General features: G+C 38.7%; 1 protein-coding gene across 1 annotated transcript in view; it reads left to right on the top strand.

Annotated features, from left to right (window-relative positions):
• Window positions 1-21,783, top strand: part of LOC129364968 (collectin-12-like) — a 36,167-nt gene that overhangs the window by 12,500 nt on the left and 1,884 nt on the right. Inside the window, exons 3-9 of the mRNA XM_055037926.1 lie at window positions 13,320-13,442; window positions 17,938-18,024; window positions 18,112-19,155; window positions 19,234-19,731; window positions 20,546-20,682; window positions 20,777-20,886; window positions 21,597-21,742. Coding sequence (XP_054893901.1) covers window positions 13,320-13,442; window positions 17,938-18,024; window positions 18,112-19,155; window positions 19,234-19,731; window positions 20,546-20,682; window positions 20,777-20,886; window positions 21,597-21,742 — 2,145 coding nt within the window. The remainder of the gene's footprint in view (window positions 1-13,319; window positions 13,443-17,937; window positions 18,025-18,111; window positions 19,156-19,233; window positions 19,732-20,545; window positions 20,683-20,776; window positions 20,887-21,596; window positions 21,743-21,783) is intronic.

The raw sequence follows: 21,783 nt of genomic DNA, 5'->3' as shown, positions 1-21,783 counted from the left end.
GTCTTGTGATTCCATCTGTTCAACATTTCCAAGTTTCCAAATCTGGTAGTTTAGTTTTGTTTGTGGAGAAATAGCAGCCGGTGTGCACATTAACAGCACTTTAGGATCTGACCTAATTCGCTCTGAAAGCCATGAAAGGATTAGCTGGAATACTTTAGAATCCTTTGGATGAGTTTCATGTGTTTGCTATATGACTGCTCATGCATTTTTATACATTTGAAACATACAGCATGATTTATATGTAAGGTCTCTAAACTGTTTGTTTGTCCAATTGTTAAAAATCATTATTCTGCTAAAAGATCCAAAGGCCACCAAATTGTTATAAGACACTTTCTGACATTTTGAAGAATTTATAATGCAGTCAGTTCCTCCATATATATAAGTCCTTGATGCAGCCTAATGACTCTTGAACTTGCTGCTCCCTCTCATATTTTGCCTATTTTCTGAATGACTACTGCCAATGAAGGTCACGAGCAGAATGACGTTTTCTTAAAAAAAAAAAAAAACGACTGACTGATCCTTGGTTGTACTTAAGAGTGTCAGTTTATTCAACACACAGATTATGGTGTGTTTGCAAACTCAACCTCAATTTCATTTGGCCAGTAGCTATTAGCAAACTCAACATGCTTACAATTTTATGGTAGGTCTGAAAAGGCATCTTACTAGCAAGCCCCTGGCATAGCGTTTAATTGATGCTATGGAGACTGATCATCCCAATATCCCCACTGTTTATATCTAACAGATATCTTTCCTTGCTGACAATTATCTTATGATTTGTTGCAATATGTAGGTCTAACCTTTTTTTTTAACATATTCAGTACCTTTACACAATTAATTATTTCTTGGACGGTACTAGGGTGAAAAACTATGCTCTTGCAGCCATTTCCTGCCTTTTAAGATAACAAAAACAAAACAACAAAAAAAAAAAAACAATTGTCTTACTTAAGTGATATGTTCTCACGTGGTCCCCATTTTTAATAGAGGCTAAAAATTTGTGTTTTGACATATTTATGCAGTAGAAAAACAGAATGTCATTTTAAAAAAAAAATTCTTGATCAATCTAAGTTAAAGCAGGACTTTGTAAAATGACTCCACTATCATGTTTAGAGGTCGTGTGTTTTTGTTTGTATGTGTATTAATGTTTTAACTGAGAAGACAGCTGAACAAATTTGCATAAATCATCTTGTTGATGTTGTATGGCTCTCAATATAACATTCACCACACATGTAAACCCAATTCAAGACATATTCCCATTTTAACAGATTGAACCAGGAATAAAAAAACAGAAACATGATAGTTACACCAAGTGCCTAGTTCAGTTTTGGAAATTTTTTGTTTAAATATTAATAAATCAGCAGATAAAAGATCATACTTATGCATGCAATCTTTAGGACTGCAGTGACATTTTGGCTTTAATATTTGTCTTTCTTGTGGTATGAATGGAATTGCATTTCACTTTAACGTCCTGCCAAGATTTCCTTGCTGAGACTGAAAAATGTATTTCAGTCATGAGTCTGACTCCTTCCTTCAAGGATTTATGTCCTCTGCTACTGATTTGATCCTGAGATTCTTTTTATTCTGAAAATGTTCCTGAAATTGATCTCTGCATCTCTCCTAAATCAAAAATGTTTGCTGCTGATTTCTGTACAAAACTGCAGCAGCATGAGTATTGTTAGTGACAGTGACAACAGATGACTTTTGTCTCCAACCTATGGCTGAAACTCAGATTTTAAACGCCCGCTCTGGATAGAGGTCTGTCCTCTGGCACTTCTTAATAACTCTAAACAAACTGTGATGTGGAGTAATTGAATCCCGTTGTCTGGAGTTGATTATTGCTATCAGTGTGTGTGTGTGTGTGTGTGGTTTGTGTATGATTCAGAAACCAGATGTCAGGCAGTTCCTCTTGCCTTGAGAGGGTTCATGTTGACTGCAAGGAAGTGGAGGAGCGTGCCGCCCTCACGTCTGGAGTGTGGCTCTCTGAATGGACGCTTCTTCCAGCAGCAGGACAGTTTGTTGTCTTTCACACCGACTTGCCACACACCAGCATCAGACCACAGAAGAAGTCAGAGGGCCCACCCAGTAAAAAACCCACCCTGCTGCATTAAAAGGTTATGTTTCAACTGATTAGCACCTTTTTTTTCCCTGTGTTTTGACTTGTTGATTGTGGAGGTGTAACAGCATTTGGAAAATGTGCATAATTGTGTAAATTAACATTCTGCATGTGGGTTTTAAAAATGTTTGTGTCCTTAAATGAATTCTTGTGGTGACATCATCATACATGATTTTATTTATTTTCTTTCTGTTCTGAGGTTTCCTCCTTGAGACTGTCCTTAACGGAAAAAATAACCATCACTTTGTGATACTTTATATTTGTGTTGTCATCCTGTAGAGTGCCTCACAAGAGAATTTATAGTCATTCAACTTTTCAGATTTTGTCATATTATCATAATCAAATCAAAGATATTTTCTCATATAAATTTGTCTCGTTTAAATGTATAGCTTCAGCTATGTAGAGCAGTTTGTCAGTTGTACAATTATCTTTCCATTAGGTGTCTTCCAATGGCAACTAGACTGGATTTTATTTAAGGTATTCAAATAAAGGGGGCTGAACACCACTCTTTAGCCTCTTATTTGTAAAATGTTTTGATAACCATACAACCTGCTGCATCCACTTCACGATGAAGTGTGTGTTGATCTATCACGTCATAAAACACCATAGAGTTTTAATCTGAAAATATATTTAAAATTCAGTTGGGCTTAAGCACCCAGACCACAGTCTTATCCGTATTTTACTGCTGCTGTTGGATGATATTACACAAAACCCTAAAATCACAGAGCGGTTTCTTCCACCGTGACCATAATGTTATATAGTCACTGCCCACAAATGACAGCAGAGGTAAAATTTCAAGAACGCTGGATTGGATAGAGAAGTCTATCCATGAAGACTTCGGGTGAGGACTTTATTTGTCCAGGTGGCAGGGTTTGTGGTGGATAGGGCTGATGTGGTGACACGTTTTTCTTCGAGGGGGGCAGTTTGTTAGACCACTACATTCCTGGCATGTTTTCCAGAGACACACATAACTCCTTCAACTGTTCAAGGTTTAATGTGGCAACATCGCATCAGAACAGTTAGTGTGTTTTAGTGCTTTTGAACAGAGGCTGCTTTGGGATGGCAGAGGAAGACATTCTCCCTTTTTATGTTTTTATTTTTATTTTTTAGATGTTGTCAAATTGGGCTTTCAAACGTGGATTTTGAAGTTTATAATTTTGCTACTGATTTTATCCAGCTGGATAAATTTATGTCATTTGCATGAGGCTTAAAAGAGCCATCACGACCTGAGGCCATAGACATTGTGTTCAATCCCGACTCAACATGACTAATTAACTCTAATTAGAGGCACGTGGCCAGTGTCTGTTGTCATCACCTACCAGTTTAAAATACTTCCAGATCTCTGACTTTTCACTCTGTTGGCTCAGTAGTGCTACTTCTCCTGTTTTTAGCTTTTGTTTAGTATCTTCCATCTCCACTTTGTGACTTGTTATAAATGTGGGAGGAGTCAAATGCAATTTTTTTAGGTTCTGTGATGGCATTAGTTGTGCAATGCGCTGTGTTTGTTACAGTCTAATGAACTTTTTCATCTTACTTTGGATGCTCCTTGTGAATAAGTAGATTAATGCAACTTTATACCACACGTTCTCATTTATTTTCTTTGTGCTGTATGTATTGTAGGTTTTTTAAAAGCCATCTAGCATATGATTTTGGTCCGGGTTGGGCTTAAGCTATAGATTTAAACTCAATTTTGCATAATAGTGTCCATTAAAAATCAGATTCTTAGAGCTTCATGTAGCTATATCTCTATTATTGCACCATCAGCAACGGTTTCTCAGTTTTCTTCCCCTCCTCACAAGTTAACTTTTTCATAAAAGTTATAGATTGAAATAAGACAGATGTCATAGTGAAGTATTTTCAGCTGTTTTTGTTGTTTTGTCGTTGTGGTTATGACTAAATTGCTAAGAATGGCCAGCATATTTGTCCTTTTCTGTAATTAAAACATGTCTTTCAAAATATCTTCACTATACTTGTGACCTTGTTGTTACTTTCAGTGTTACAAACTGTTCTTTTAAAGCTTTTTATTATGTTGAAATCAATGGACAACAACTTTAAAAAAAGAAAGCTCTCAAATTTAAAAAACACATTCATATAGTAAATTGTCATTTGAAGAGACTGTCCTTTATAAAACGCTCAAGTTGAACGATACCCCAAGTACCATTCTGGGGCTTATTATTCCAGCTGCTCATCGGAGGGAGGACGTCACTATATTTATTTTATTTCTGGTTTTCTCCGATTAGTGACATTTCACTGTTTGTTTTTCTTTGAACTGCTTTCCAGTGCTCCATCTGCAAGGGGGGTCTTTGTAGTTGGTTCCACATTTAGACTGGAAGCGAACAGCAGGAGGTCGGATAGAACTAGCCAGAATTTGTGTTTTGTGCTTTTGCGGGTTCAAAGCTATGACAAACAGTTAAAGATTTATCATTTATATTGTTTTGTAATTTTAGAGATATTATGAAGAGTATGACATAAGTGATTTAAGCAAAGATTAAATTTTTTGGCAGTTTTAAATGACCTTTGAATTGTGTTTTGAATCCTAGATCAAAATCTTTCCTGCTTTCCTCGAATCAGTTCAGACTAACTTTTCTCCTTGCTGACAGATTTGTTTTTCCTTTAAAGCCAAGTGTGGGCAGGCTATCACGTTTTGGATGCTAATGTGATGGTCATTAAGCAGTGGGCCACACACACAAAACCAAAGGACATCACGTACACATACTCACTCGAGGACTAGAACTTTTGGAGTGCTTAAGCTCCGATGTTTTGCTTTGAAACCAAAACCCAAGTCACTCTCTGGGCCCCAAATCTCAGAGCTGAGTAAGACCATTCCCACTGCCCACTGCTTTGTTGATAAAAATTTTTTGGGAAAGATGAACTATTTGTTTAACTGCAGCAAGCGCTGAGTTTCAGAGTTGAGTGGGGGCCTTGGAGTTCGTGGGAGGGGAGTGGAGAAAGCAATGCAGGAACATTTCTGGATGCTGCTGCAGCCTTGAGGAGGCAGCATCTAAAAACTATTTTTCAAAGACTTCTTTACCTTTCATATCAACTGGGTTATATAGTAAGACACATTTGGGTTACAGCCTTCTGAAAATTGAATGGGAGTAATTTTGTAATGAAGTTGTTTTTGGATTATTCTTACATCGATTTGAGATATCAAACTCCAAGCCTCAGTGTTGACTTTGGCTTCGCAGAAAGTTTTGCCATCTTTTAGCTTGTTGTTCTGGATTGACAGCCGTGGAAATCTGCCCTCATAAGTCCAACTTCAGCAGCTTTTTGCAACGGGAACCAAAAAGCTGTGATACGTTTGTTGTGCACCACCTCAGTAACAACCATAGAAAACTGACTTTATCGTACAGGATCTCCTGTAATGCTGCTTCATGTTGTTTTTGTTCAGCTGTGTAATAACAGGGTAATCACTGATGTTTACTTTTTACAGAATAATTCTTAAATGAGGCAGTTAAGTTGAACTGTGTTGATATTTTCTTGTACAGGTAACAAAGGCTTAATAAATCTCAATAAACATATTAAAGAATCACTGTTCCAGGCTTGATTTATTTAAACCAGAGATAGTACATAGGGCCCAGATTCCTTACAATAAGTGAAATGTTCCTTTACTTTGGCAAAGATTTTGAAACAATAGATCGGATGCCAACTTCAGTATCATTAGAAGAGGGACGTTTACGGCAACATTGGGCTTACTAATAATTTATGTTCTGTGTGTTGCAGTCTGCAAATGCTGCAGCACATACAATTACAGTTTCTTGAAAGAAAATGAGGACTTTAGGTTAACACCTCATGGATCTTTTTCCGGATTTATTTCATCCTGGCCAATAAGTGACCTGTGGGCGATGGCCATGAGTTTCAGAACTGTTTGGTGGACATAAACAATCATCAAACTGCACTGAATAAGTTGGATATGAAACTGAAAATCTAATGTAAACTTTAGCACCATTATTCAGTAGTGGTGCAAATGTCTATGTTTTTATCCAGGGCCTATGCTGTGCACAACAAATTTGGGGGACCAACTCAGTTTTGAAATAATATGTAAATAATTTTATTTATCAAACTAAAAGTTTATTTGCAACTTGTATGATAATTATCTTATTGGTAAGCTAAGATACAACTTTACCATATGCTTTTTTAGCTACAATCTCATATTGGACTCCTCCCATGTAAAAACAGTCTCAGTATCTTGTAATGTGGGGAACAAAATGGCATTGGCTTTCTGGAGCTTTGAATTTGTACACTTTTATTAAAGGGCTATCCGGTTGTTAGATACAAGTAGTGAATCTAACTGTAAACACCTCAACCTAAGTGCTGAGTATTACTGATATGGCAAATGAGACTTCAGTTAGCAAAAACATAAACAATCCAGACTCTCTGGGAGATACATTAAAGGAAGTAAAAAGGTTTAAGTTATCAGGTTAGTTCTGTTGGCCTTATAGATTTTTTTTTTTAATATTCTCATGTACATCTTTTATTCTCATGTCATATTTTACAGAGGTGCTTGAAGGCTGGACTTGTGGGAGATTGTAAAATAATTTAAGCTTGATTTTTTTATTTAATTTTTTTTTTACATTTTCACCTTGGCTCTGATATTTGAGGCACATTGAAAGATCTCCTGTCAGGGAAGTGCCAAGTTTTTCTTGATATTTAAATTTTTATATGATTGGTCTGACTTGTGGCTATGGTGCTGGAGAGATTCTTGGCTAATTCTTTTAACAGAAGTGAATGGATTTCACAGTTTGTCCATCATCGGTTTCTCTGTCCAACTCTTAGATCTTTCTTTGCTTTCTTTCTCTAATTTATAGCTTTTCTCCCAGTCCATTCTGTTTGTAGCTAAACTTGGCTGTCTTGTCTTTACACCTCTTACTTTTCTTTCCTTTATTGACAGGCTTGGGCTTTATGTCTGACTGTCTCATGTGATGAAGGCGTATGTTTTCCATAACATCCAATACAAGAGACCGAGCCTGAACCGGACCACACAAGACGCTGGGATGGTGTTAGTTCCCACCAAAGCGCCAAAGTTTTTCGATGAACTCAGAGAGGGACCCAGAACTTTGGCCTCAATTCTGCCCTTCCTCTGGTTGCGTCACTTTCCAGGTACAACCTTGAAGTGAGCACAGTAGGCATGTGAAAGGACATAATGCATTCACCATGCTGCTAAACAGTTATTAGGGGAAGTATCCTGAGAGCCAGGACCTCCACTGCGAAAGAAAAATATATTACCAGCAGACGTTTTTTTAGCATGGATGCACAATATTTCCATTTGCTGCCTCCATTTGAGCAAAACACTCAGAGGAACTCACAGGCGTTTTGTCTCAAGACATAAAACTACATTTTTCTCTCCTCTTCATTACTGCTATAACAAAATCCTCCTCAGAGTAAATATTCTCATGGAGTGCCTAATTTGACACTCAACCCAGCACCTGAATGTTTTCCATTTTTTTTGTCAAAAACATGAACAGGGGCCCCACCTGATTTAGTGCAAAATCCTTTAACGTCCCACTGAGAAATTTGAGCAGCGGGTGACTCATTTACTGGGCCGTTATCTGCCTTCTGACTGTAAAACAACTTGGCCCAGATTACATTATGTCAGAGATCCTGTAAAACATCTTAGTAACGAAGGACAGATGGTTTGACATATTACAAGATTTTGGAAAATAACAACAGGAAACAGACACGCTGAGATTTGGCAGTGCTGTGTGCAAGATCTATGTATTACACAATTTTAGATGACTCATCACAAGATTAGATTTGTCAAAAGGACAAACATGTCTTTATTTTCCTTGGGAGTAGTGTGAACACAATAGTTTAAGAATTAGTAAGTACATAGACAATAGAGGTTTTTTAACAGGGTGGAGTCTATTTTATGAGGGGAAAGAGTCAAACTGGATTTGAAGGGAAATCCAGGTGAATTTCTTACACATCCAAATTTGATGTTCTGCTGCATCATGATGGTTGTCATTTTGGTTCGATATTAAATGGTTTCTACAAAATCTAGTCAGCTAAATGCTCCTGCGTGTTTTTTCATTGTGGGTATTTCTGAGTGTGCTTCACATTTTCTATTTATATTCAAATCTTAACTTTATATTAGTTTTAGATTTGATCAGTTATTCACTTCCCACGCAAATCGATGCAGTATAAAAAAATGTTTTCAAAATTACAGATAAATTTAAGAGTAATTACACATTAGAAAAGAAGTGAACAATTTGAGTTGGGGTTACTTTGCTTGATACATACACTCTATGGTGTATATCTGATAGAGTGTATGACACACTCTATGATGGATTTTTATCTAAACATTTTTCTCTCTGGCTGCCAAATATGATGTTCTGCTCATTTTCTGAAATCCCTGCAGAAACTCAATCATTCTTCTGCTCCAGACTTTAAAGAACAAACATCTGTAGCATGGATAAAGATGTTTGCTCACTCAGAGAGACTTTGAAACTGAAATTGTCCTGTAAACAAAGGCATCTTTATGCACTAATGCCACAGTGTTGGCTGTAGATTTGAGTCCAGTATCATTGGGTTTTTATTTTTCAGAAGAAAAAACACTGATACTGAACTCTAAGACGTGCAAGAATCAATTCTGATTCCTATTGTGTATTCTTGTTTATGGACAAGATGTGGGGCTATTCTTGAATACCTCAAATTTCAGGGTGACATTTTTGACCATTTGGTGAACACATGGCCACACCTGGCTTTTCCAGCATTGACATGATCCCAAACACACAACAGGATTGGATTTGAAACAGATAAATCAGGTTAATGTTAAGATTGTTGAATTACTCCTGATCTCACTTCTGCCCAAAATGCATGGACTCTGTTTTCAATTTAGTTCCTTCTGGGAAACCAACAAATCTGGTAGGTTCTTCCGTTGCTGATCAGAAAAGTATTCCAGTACTCAACCAGAATCATACAGCTGCAAAAGCTTAAATATATTTGTGCTATGTGTGCTAATCCAAATTTGCGTAGATGAGAGAGAATTAATAGTAAATTGAAACATGTGTACCTAATTATTGTTTTTAAAAGAATCGCCTCGCTAACGGCTCAGATTTGTCTTTAAAGTCCAAAATTTGTTATGCTATTAATCCCCATAATAAGTGGCATGAACTCATCGGATCTAATGAGAAATTTAAAAGGAAAGAGAAAGTGAAATGGAGCTGTGGGAATTTTTAAATATCTTTCATTGTTTCTATGAAACCCTGCACAGAACCGGTGAAAACCAAAGACGAATGTTTCTTCACTAGTGTAAATTTCTATATAACCATACATCCATCACTTCTACATCCCTCTGGTGTTGTTACCTCCTCTCCGGTCATAAACTCTTCCTCCACTGCTGCAATTTGTGTTAAACTGCTGTTTCTTTTTGGTGCCAGGTGTAATTTTCTTACCAATCTCTTAGTAGATTTGCTCTCTGCTTTCTTGAAAGTGTTTAGCAAGGCTGAAGTCCAAATCACAGTTTCTGTGACCTAAGCAGCACACGGCTTTGTGTTCTCCATGGTTTCTATAGCGTTCCTGCCGCTGTTTACTGTAAATAAACACAGCCTTTAAATGTAAGAGGCTCATGTATCACTGTGACCTCATGGACTTTGTTTTGGCATTTCAGAGGGTTGGTGTTTGGGTAGTCTTTTGTTTTAGGGAAATTAGGCTGATGCATGACACAGACTTGGAGATACATCTACAGCACAAAGGTGAACACTCTGAATCACACCAGCGCCGTGGTTTTGCAGAAACAATGAGTGAATATGAGCCAAAGAACATAGTGACAAAGTGAGGTTAGTAACATGTCAAAGCCAGCTCTTGCAGTGTCCTTGTTACAGAAAAGGCCCTTCATTTCCAAAGCTTTGTTTTCTTTTGCTAGGGAGTAAAAGTGTGGCTGTCAGCCTGTGGCTTGACTTCCTTGGTTATTTTTCAAGTCATTGCCTGTGTGACCTGACTTCATCTGCATGTGCAAGCAAAGGCGAAAGATGATAGGTCAGCATCAGCCGATGAAAAACCAAAGCTGTGGTTTCTCTCAGCCTTTTTCAGAGTTTCTGTTTTCATTTCATGATAAGTTACTGGTGATTTGTCATCGTATAATCTATCTTTACCATTTTTATATAAAGTAGTTATTCATAGCATTGTATGTGACCTCTAAGGTAATTAGAGTGTCTTGCGAAAGTTCACAAAGGTTTTCACATTGCAACCAAAGCATATCTCCGTTAAGTCTTGGGGGATTTTATGCAATAGACTAAAACACTAGCCCTAAATATTCATACTTGTGAAGTGGAAGAAAAAAAAAAAACACATAGTTTTCAAATTTCAAAAGAAATCCTGAATCTGAAAAGTGTGGCTTACATATGCATTCAATCCATTTCAATCAAAGTTGTTTCCATTTTCATTTGGTGCAGTTTGAACTGCAAGTCTTTGTGTATAGAGTCGTCACATAGTTTTAGAAAATAACTGAAGAACAGTCAAATTTTGTTTTTCTTTTTTTTGTGAGAGCGCTAAGGCGATCCTCTAATCAGATTCTCCCACCTGATTTGGGGATCCCTGCAGTTCCTCCAGAGCCAAAATAAACCTCTTGACGGTCTTTTCAAGTACTTAGTATTTCTACCTGAGAGATCATGAAGTTATTAGAGTTGAATCAAAACAGAATGTCCCATCCAGAAAAAAAAAAAGTTTCCCCTTTTCTAAATATTTTCTACTTATGTCTGTTTCCTGTATCTGGTAATGTGACCTTATCTCTGATCTATCAGCCACATGTTGTATTTGACTGCCAGACCAAAAGTATCCAGCTTTTTACAGAGCATCTAAATGTCATTTATAACCAACAAAGTGTGTTTGTGGCGTTTTGCCTCCACAGATTTAACAAACACTGTCAGCTTGTTTACTCTGAAACAGCAGCTTTGGACAGAAGCGCCTTGATTTCTGTGAGGTGATGAGCTGATGTGCATGCTTCATTGTGAAGTGTGCATAAAAGAACTCCTCATATATGTCAGATGGATATGAATGATTCCAAAATGGAGTCATTTTATTGTGGTTGTATTCCCAGCATCTACTTTTCTGGTTGCAGTAAAGATTTCTGCTGAGTAACTCGCCCCACTCCCACATTTGTAGCAGATGTTTCTATAGTGGAGCCTGATGTTGATAAAAAACCTTCCCTCGCTTTTATAAACTGTTTCTGACGTAATTGCCAAAGAATCTTCACATGTTGATTTACAGAGGGGCAAAGTGGCCAAAAATGAAATCACTGTATTTCACTATATTTTTGTTTTAATTTCCTTGTGGAGCAGCAAGGTGGAAGGTTTTGTTCACAACATGCAGACAAAATATGTAAAAAATCAGGATGTATTGCCAAATAAACTGGGTAGATTAGTGGCATTTGAGTTATTTAAATTGTATTAGCTATAGCAAATTGGAGTATTTTTGTTTAACTTCACAAACTAGTTCCTGTTTGTGCTGTTTCTACTCAGACCAGTCAGACATGGGGTTTTTAAATAGTTTAAATCAGGTCAACATACATGAGTGGCCAATACAGATATTAAATAATAAGGCAATCATCTTAATTGCCAGTTTTTGACAACTTACTTGTAAACATGTGCCACTTGAGCACATCTAACTAACATAGCAAACTAGCTATTACCAGTTTTATATAAGTCTGATTTCTGAGATTTTACTCCTGAAGGAAGTTTCTGTGAAAACAAAGAAATGACTGAGATGAATGGAATTTTTTGAGATGGAAAAATTCACACTTTCTGGTGGTTGGCTTAACTTTCTGGTTTGAACTTCTTTCAGTTTTTCAGACATTTGTAACATGACTTTAAATGTACAGAAAGTATTCTCTTGCACAACCCCTTCAGCTAGTGTTTGCAAATAAGAACAAATTAACAGAGTAAAACCCAACCAGTGGTTATAGCAGCAAATTAAATATGTCTTCTTTCTGTCATGTTTGAGATTAGAAAGAACCCAAATGCAGTCATAAACTGCAGTCTGAGGTTTAGGTCTCAAATTATCTTGCAGTTTACCTGAGAAAACATGATCTTTAATTTGTTTTGTTTTTTTTTGTTGTTTTTTTTTACTTTGTTCGTTTTGAGCTTTTACAATGTTGAGTTTAGATTTACATAATGTCGGAACCTGGTAAGGACCAGCTCTTAATGAATTACTTGACCCAAATCTGTAAATTGTTTATTGATGGATTTGACTGTATATCAGTCAATCATCAGAAGAAAAACAATATCAATAAATATAAAATCACCTATTATGTTGGTAATATTATCTGTGGAAGATTTATGGTAAAAAAGAGTCGTCGCTGTGTCTCCCAGGTCCAACCCCCAACCTTTCACCATAAATCTTCACTTCCCGTCCTGCTTTAGCGGGAGCTTAACTGAGTCCTAACTCTCAGTGACCATTAACAGTCCCTTTACACCTATCAGAACTAGTCATGCTTTTAACTTTGGCATCTAAAGTCCCAGTGGGATCTAGCAAAACCAAATCAGTGCTGCGAGTGTAATCTATTGAAGCACGACCTCATCACTCTTGAATTGATGTGCACGATGTATGATTCCTGCTGGCTCCACTGTTTTCAAATGTTGAATGACTGATATCTTTATACTACATCTAAGAATTGTCAGGAAGTCCTACTCCAGGTGCATAAAAGCTGGAACACCCCCCTCCGCCCTGCTGGCACTCACACACAGACACACTTGCCCTCCCAACCTTTCCACTCACACAGACACACACTTCCTGAATTGAAAATGAAATGCAGCTGTGTTCCCGGCAGCACTGTGGATCTTGCCACTCATCTGTTATGAAAAATATCCTCAAAGAGGAATATTCCACTGGTGCCCTCGTAAAACGAAGGACCTTGATTTGACTCTGATCCTGCGACGAGGAGGAGGGGCCAGAGTTGGTGCTGAACAAAAGTACTGTGAAGTTACGGGGACTTTGCTGAGTGAAACTTGAGTTTGGGGAAACAAGCATGTTACCGAGTGTAAACAAGGCAGTGTTGGGGAGCGGGGGGCTGTTTTTGTGTCCCCTTCCCTTCACTACCCATTCCCAGAGGGAACCATTGCTCTCTTTAATGTAGACCCAAGTTCTGTTTATCCAGATGTGGAACTTCCAGCTCCCCTAGTAGCCTTCGAACTCTAACAATATGTCCATAATAAACATTTTTGCTCCAGTATGAAACACACAAAATCATGTGGTATTCACTGTTCTCGCCCAGGGATCCAGGAGGGCACCCAATGCACAAAGTGTAAGAATGAATGGGCATTGAAGACCTCCATAGCTCTGCTCTATGTGCTGTGCACCCTACTCACTATTGCTGTTGCTGTTCTTGGATATAAAGGTAAGACAAGTTTTCTCTTCTTCATATTATTTCTGACAGTTTTTCCTTTCATGCATATCATATCATTTTATGTATAATATCAGTGAAATCTAAATCTGATCATGTAGTAAATTGTCACCAAAATCTGTATAGTCTATAATTTTTTAAAGATTTGTTTTGCATGTTTTCTATTTTGAGACTTTTCCACAGAGGCTCTGTTCATCCAGCTCACCAACAGGGAAGCTTAAATCACAGCGGACAAAAACTTTAAAAGTCTAGCACAATGACCTGTTTTGTGTTAAGTCTTAGATGTGTCTAGATTTCCTGGGGGTGGTTTATATAACACTGTTTCCTTCCTAGCTGACTTATAAAATAAAACTGTGTGATTCAAGATAGCAATGAAGCAACTGGTTGGTGACTTGCCCAGCTATGAGTATAAGCTGGCCTAAAAGGCTGGAATACAGCAGGTCTTCGAGACTCAAAACTTCAGCAAATGAAGTGAGGCACATAATGCTTACATCTGCTACGGAGGTCTCCGGATTCCAGCTATACTTGAGGTCAAGCTGCATCGAAACAAAGCAGCCGCACCAATACGCTTTGTGTGGGTCAGTGATGGAGAACAGAGAGAAGCACACATGTTAAGTGCATAGAGGGGTCTGCGTCTTGCTGACATCACCATCTGGAGGTTGAAGTGTATTTGAACTGTGGTTCCTTTGACAGCGCAGCGTTTTTGTACGAGTGAAAACTCAATTTTGGTGGGTTCTGCTGAAGTTGCACTCAGTTCACCCGATGCCCATCTGGCAACAATTAGACCTGCATGACAACATGCAGCGTGGAACAAGAAAGACTGACTTTGCTCAAAACGTAGGGCACTGTCGTCCTACAGGCGGTCAAGGCACAGAGATAACCTCTAAAACATGTTAAGTTCATGCCGTTTACACCAATTGAAGTAATGAGGGTTACATATGGGAATGTTTAACACAACTGCAGCAGGGACATTACGGGTTCAAACTTGGAAAAAGACTACAGAACTGATTTCTGAACTGGAAAAAACAGAATCAGGACATTCAGCCCAACAAAGCCTTTAAGAGGTTCTCCAGAGGTGTGTGCTTGGGGGGGTGATGGAAAAATACTGGGAGAAGGTTACGGGGTGGAGACAAATGAGCTGAATAAAAAAAAAAAAAAAGAAAGAAAGGCAGTCACTCAAAGTTGAAATTTAAAGGGCCTGCTCGCACAAATTACAAGAATTCAATTACTTCTTGAGGTTTCTAGTTTTAGAGATCAACTTGAATAGAATGCGGGGGTCTAGGATTTTTCTTCTCTGCACAAAAATGCTGAAGGAGGGAAGCAAGTAATTTTTTTCAAACAAATTATACTGAAATTCTTAGAGACAGTACAACACATGAAAAGGAAACATGGTATTGTGAACAGATTTTCACTTTTTTCACATTAACATTTAATTTTTTAATAAAACAAAAGACAATTTAAACAAATCAACACAAATGTGAGAAAATAATTAACCCCTTGCTGAATCATAAATAAATGTGGTTAAGGTAATTTTTTGGTTCATTAGTCAAATCAATGACAGTTTACTAGGTAATTTGGATAAGACATAGCTTAAACAACATGAAGTAGGTAAAAAAGGAACGCATCGTGCTCTATTGAATGAAACAGAAGAGAAACAAAGTTGCCTATCAGTCTGCAAATTGTTGCAAAGTCACTTTCAAAAAATGCATTTGTATTGAAATTACACAAAGTGGAGTTTTTGGATGTCCAGCTCAAATGTTTTACAGGCTTTTCACCTTCAAAATCTATCCAAATTGGCCAAATGACATTATATCATAACCGTTTCCTTATAACTGTAAAAATAGTCCCTCTAACAGAATGGCAACAATTTTGTAGTGACCAAATCCATAACCCAAGAAACAAAACAGCGAAGTTTCACACTGTGGGGCTCAGTCCTCACAGGTACATGTGATTGGAATGTGATCAATAAGTGACTTCATTTTTACTGAAGGTGATATTTGATTAATTTGTTTTACAGCATGGGCAAACATTTCACACGTAGACCTTAGCTTTGTAGGTACACAAATATAAACCAATCAGCCAGAAGAGCATGACTACAGGGCCTGCATAGCTGCACACAACCAGGGTGGGCTTAACAGTTTCATATTGTACACTTCTGAGAAAAGGAACATAGAACTTACACTTTGGTTTGTCCTGGAGATTCATCAGTGTTAGAAGGTTATATTTCCAGTAAGGCGCAGTGAGTCGTGGTAATGGTACATCCCCTTAAATGATTCCTGCGATTGTTATTTTTGTAACTCTAACAGATTTGAAGTCATAATTTCCAGTCATGATTTACAGTGTATGAAGAAGTGCTGAGACAGAACGGTCATGTCATACTTGGCCACCGTGAAGGCCGTTAGTGAGACAAAGAGCTGCAAACAGGAGGTCTCATTATAATCATAAGCTCACTGAACACCAAAGCTCTTGGCTGCATGATGAGAAACCTAATATGTTTGACCTCTCACATTTACAACATAGTAGAAGAAAATCATTACATGTAAGGAAACAAAGGTCATTATCCTCTAAGTTTAAAGATGTTCTCCCATCACAAAACCTTGAAAAATCAAACAAGAAAGTAGAAAATAAATAAATAATATGCCTTTACATTTTTCTATGGCAGATTAATGATTTTTAAAACACCAAGACCCATCTTCAGAAACTATAGCTAATTAAAATTATTAATTATAAATAATAAGAAAAAAAGTTGTTCATTGCGTCAGTGTTGATGGTTGAGGCGTTAACCTCCAGTTTATATTTTTAAATTCAAAAGAAAGAAGAAGGCGAATAGTTAAGTTCAAAGTATCTGCAATTTTTCATTCACGCTCAAAGAAAGCCTTGTGAAATAATTATGTGTTAAAAACTTCCTCATTCAGTTAAAAGTTCTCTAAAAGGTTAATTTCACGCATGAGTACTGTTACGATGACTTTGTTTTAAAGTTTTGTACTTTCTGAAATCTTCTCAACCTCATTATTTTGTCATGTGTTGTACACAGCAATGGTCTGGCAAAGTCAATGTATGCCTAAAGGTACATGAGGAAAATGCTGAATATCTCAGAATCCCAAACATAACACTATGGATTATATAGAGAAATCTGACTGGCCCATTGCACAACTTGATGTACGCTCTGACTCACTGTGATGCTGAAAAAAATAATGTGCTTTCCAATGAAGGTATGGATTAAAACTGAATGGTGTTGGGAAGAATTCATAACCTCATCCATCTTTGCAAAAACCATAATAGCACCTGATGAAATATAATCCCATGTCATGGTCAGCATGGTGTTCCTTTGGAGAAACTCAGTGTTCAGTTTTTTTGCCAAACATAATGTTTGAAACTATACCCAAAAGTTCATTTTAATTACCCCAAAGAAAAAGAACATTTCTTTAACAAAGTTTTGGAAGATTTTTGCCAGTGGGTGTTCTCTTTGGAATAAAAGAACTGACTCTAAACTCTGCTTCTTAGTCTAGTCTGTATACTGTATATGCAAAAGCTGTTGATCTCATTCTGTGTACAAAAAACAAGATATTGGTTTGATTTTCAAACAAACCAATATTTTAATTGGGGTGTGTGGACTGTTAGACACACTCCATTTAATTTGAACAGCAGTGATTTACAAGGCTCTGTGAATGTGTTCAGATTTATGAAGATCAGCATTTTATTTACCTTAAGGATTAAGCTCTGGAAGTGAACTCATTTTGCAACATTATTGTCAGTAGGACTGCAAACACAACTTATAGCTAGGCGTGCATCAGCATCATCTCATCCCAGCATCTTGTCTTTCTTGGCTGCTGGGGCACACAGTCTCCCAGTTGAAAAACCCATGCTGCTCCCAGTTGGAGGAAGTGTGCCCCTGGAGAGGCTGGTGGTAGAAGTGGGCTGCTTCCCTGGAATCTCAGACACATTCCTGAGGAAATGAACGCTGGTGTCGCCTGTGGGGGCGCAAAGAGCCTCCCAAGCAACAGTGTCTGTCTCCAGTGGGTTGTCTTTGATCCGTCTGTTTACTGAAGAATTTCCCTTCACCCCCACACCCTGATGTCAGCGCCTGTCCCCCAGGGCCCTGGCCTGTGTCCCTCCATGCAGCCTCAGCCTTGGTCCAACTCATTGACCACCCAGTATTTTTGATGAGTCATTTTTTTCTTCTATTTGTCTGTTCCTCAACACATACATGTGTTGTGTAATTTCTAACTTCTTTTATCAACCTCTTGTCTTTTTTTTTTTGCTTAATGTAAGCGATGACTTTAATAAAGTCTTTATTACATGCCTACAAGACATGCAGATGAATTCCTGTAGTATTAATAAGATATTTTCATTGGTTCCTTCTCTGAGCTCTTTTATATGATGATGTCTGTAGCTGGAGGTCCTTCTGCCTTTTTTTGTGGTCTGTTTAAAGAAATATGATCTTGTTATAACACTCAACTTTATGTTACCCCCTTTGTTTTCTTTGCAGTGGTGCAAAGAGTCGACAGTGTGTCTGAAGGTATTGCAAGCTATGGCGGAAAGATAATTGCGGTCGAGACAGATCTAAAAAAGCTTGGTACATATTTACTAGAAGTTATATAAGAATACAAAAGTGAGACAGCGAGAGATTTCTGCATTTCAATGTGCTGATGGTCATTTTCAGATGATCAAACGGAAGAGAAGTCCGAGAACACCACCACAGAGATTCAGGCTTTCAAGAGCAACATCTGGGCCCTGCAGAGGCAGCTGTCTGCAGTGCAGGAACACGTCCACAGCGATCAGGTCAAGCTGAATCAATTGCAGAGTATTGGCTCAGAGATTCAGAGCAGCCAGGGCACCGTTCGGGGGCGTCTCAGCAGCAACACAGCCGCCCTGCGTTCGGTAAATGGCACGTTGCAGTCTTACGGCAACATCATTGAGAGTCTGCAGGAGGACACGGCCAGACTCCAGAGGGAGCTACAACAGCAAGTGAAACTGCAAAGCCAGGCGCTTCTCAGCATCAGCAACCTGAACCTCACGCAGGCCCAGCAGAGAGGCCTCATTGCAGCGCTGCAGCGGGTCGTTGATGAAACCAGCCAAGCAATTCACAAAATGCGCAACGACTATCAGAACCTGGAGCAGACGGCGCGTCAGACACGCTCTGACGTAGATTGGCTTCGTGGAAAAATGGAAAATCTGCAGGTCGTAGCGAGCAATGCCTCGACTCTGGCTAAAGCCAACAATGACAGCCTGGAAGATGTGGGGGCACAACTTGCTTTTATGACCAGCCAGCTGCAGAACACCAGCAGGCTGGCTGAGGGTCATGACCAGACGCTCAGGGAGATCATGGACCGACAGAGGGACTTCAGCAACCTCACATCCTCAAAGTTTGACCGGGTAGAGATGCAGGTGGATGAGTTGGAGGAAATTATGGACCGTGTTACGGGCAACATGAGCCACACCACGCAACTTCTGGGAGCCATAAACTTGAACCTCAATGACTTGCGCAGCTGCTCAGAAACCATCGGCCGTCACTCAGATGTCCTGCAGAACCTTAACGACAGCGTATCAGACATCAGGATGGATGCATCCAGCCTGAGGTCACAACAGGAGGAGCTGGCAGCCCGCTTGGATAAGGAGGTCACCAGTCTCTCTATTGTCATGGAGGAAATGAAGCTGGTGGACACCAAGCACTCACAGCTGATAACAAACTTCACTATTTTACAGGGTGAGTAATCGGGTGAAGTCTTTCTTGAACTGTTTTTGAGAATTTTTCCTGACTTAAAATTACCTTTTAAATATGAAGGCCCGCCTGGTCCAAGAGGACCAAGAGGGGACAGAGGACCTCAAGGACCACCTGGTCAGACAGGATCCAAGGGGGAGAGAGGTGAAAAAGGACCTCCAGGACTCAGAGGAGCTAGAGGAGAGCAGGGTTCACCGGGACCACCAGGTCTCCCAGGGTTAAAGGGCCTCCCGGGTGTACCTGGAAGTCCAGGACCGAAAGGTTCTCGAGGGTCAGGAGGCAGAGCTGGACCTCCAGGAGCTAAAGGAGAACCAGGACAGGCTGGTCTTCCTGGAAGAGATGGCCAGACTGGTGTACCGGGACTGCAAGGACCACCGGGCATCCGCGGACCAATTGGACCAGCTGGGGAGCAAGGCCCAAGAGGTCTACCTGGACCAGTTGGGCCCCCAGGGCCTGTGGGACCACCAGGGCTGCCAGGAATCCCCATTCAAAGTCCAGCAATGCCTTTTCCACCAGTGTCACAGCAGGACGAGGCAGTTCCTCGTGCACTGTCAGCCCCAGGTAAAACCTTTTCTCTTCTTTAAATGCTTCCAAACATTATCTTGTTCTTCGATGGCCAGCTTATGAAGATTAATATGTAAATCTTTCCTAGAGTTACTTCTACTTGCTAAGAACTTACCTGGTAGGAAAGCTCCTGCACTAGATGTGAACTGTAATATGCAGTTGGCTATTTTTAGATTTAGTCAAAGGAAACTCTTTGCTGACGACGACCCAGTTTCTCCAAAACTCAGTCTACGATGTTGAGGTTGTTATTGCTTTTATTTGAGAATGAATCTCTAATATTTACCATGATAATCTTGAAGGTAATTGCCAACTTTTCTACTCCCTTAGCATTATTTGGAGACAAATCCAAGGCTAAAAGAAAGTTTTCTTTTCCACTGTTGCCACCTACATTCGCAGTATGTAAACATCAAAGATGCAATGCAGTCAACTGGCCGCATGCCCCTTCTGGAGGAGGGGCTGCTCTAAATTTAGTAGCTTAATGAAGTGCTCCATAAAAAAAGAAAAACAAAACAAGAAAAAACCTTCCTTACTGGTATAGTAAACTAATTCTTACTGCATTGTTTTGTATAACTTGAGTGGAGTTGGAATGTATGTAATGGAATTTGAATCTTTCATTTTGTCTGTATTTAATCTACTATATAATTTTCCTCAAAATTAATTGTTTTGTGAAGTGGCACTTTGTAAAACTAAATTGAATTAATAAAATTAAATCGGTAACATTTGATTATTCGTGGTAGCACACTTTTTCATCAGAGAATAATCTGGTGCATTTTCTTATGAACTAATTATGGAACCTCTTAATGTTTTTCAGGTTGCCCTCTTGGTTGGGTGAACTACAAAAACAAGTGCTACTACTTTTCCAAAGACCTGGAGAGTTTTGATGTTTCAAAAGCAATCTGTGAATCACAACTAGCAACATTACTGATCATCGGTGACAAAGAAGAACAGGTGATGTGTATATGTGGTCAACAGATGTAAAAACAGTTAAAGCTGCTGTTTTGAGTTCAACTTGTCACTGACTGTTTTATTTTTCCTCATGTAGAAATGGTTGGAGGGGCAAATAGTTGGAAAGGGCTTCTTCTGGATTGGTCTGACAGACAGGGAAGAAGAGAATGCGTGGCGCTGGTTGGATGGAACGATTCCTGTTTTCACGTCAGTGTTAAATCATCATTCAGAGTTTCTTATTTGTTTCCAGAATGATGTTATCCCAATTAATTAAGTGTGTTTTTGCATTGATATCATGTACAAATGGTGTACATGAAAGCACAACACCATTGTACTTTTATATCTTTACTAGGTAAGCATTGTGATTTATTATGTTTCTGACACTCCTACGTTGGCTTTTAAAGTGACCTTCTCAAGTTTAGCTTTAAGTCCATTTTAATCAATATAAGAAACTGAAATTTCACAAATATCCCAATACAAATGACTTGTATTGGGATAAAACATTTATTCCAGTACAAACCACAATAAAATGATTTATACATTTAAGAAGAGTTATGTTATTCACTGGCAACTAAGATACATTCATTGGGATACATTTCTTTACAAAACAGTTCAATTAATAGATCAAAACCATTTAAAAATGTGATTCAATTCTCTTAACATGCAACATGTAAAAAAAAATAAAGGATGATAAAAATATATAGAAGACCCTAAAAACATATTCAAGCTTAATGTAGTGATGTAAAAATCCTTGTTAACACCGCAAATGTGAAGCCAAAAATGTCCCTTTGTCATTACAAATTTCTTGGTGGAGGTAAACTTGTGCTCTTTTTCCACCTGCCTCTCACTGTACAGCTACTGTAAATAAATACTGGTGTAATTATAATGTGTGGTGGCCCCCTATTGTCTACTTGCAGGAAGTGGAAGCCCGGACAGCCTGACAATTGGGGCCACAGCCATGAGCTGGGGGAAGACTGTGTAGGTCTGATCCACGAAGGTCTATGGAACAATTTCTTCTGTGAAGATCTCATTAGCTATATCTGTGAGAAAGAACTGGAAACCTGTAAGTCTGCTTCAGAGTCTGGACTTGTGTTTACAGCCCAA

The sequence above is a fragment of the Poeciliopsis prolifica genome, unplaced genomic scaffold, assembly GCF_027474105.1.
Source record: "Poeciliopsis prolifica strain line A6 unplaced genomic scaffold, Auburn_PproV2 SCAFFOLD012, whole genome shotgun sequence".
NCBI lineage: Eukaryota > Metazoa > Chordata > Actinopteri > Cyprinodontiformes > Poeciliidae > Poeciliopsis > Poeciliopsis prolifica.
This window is presented reverse-complemented; position numbering and strand designations above follow the sequence as displayed.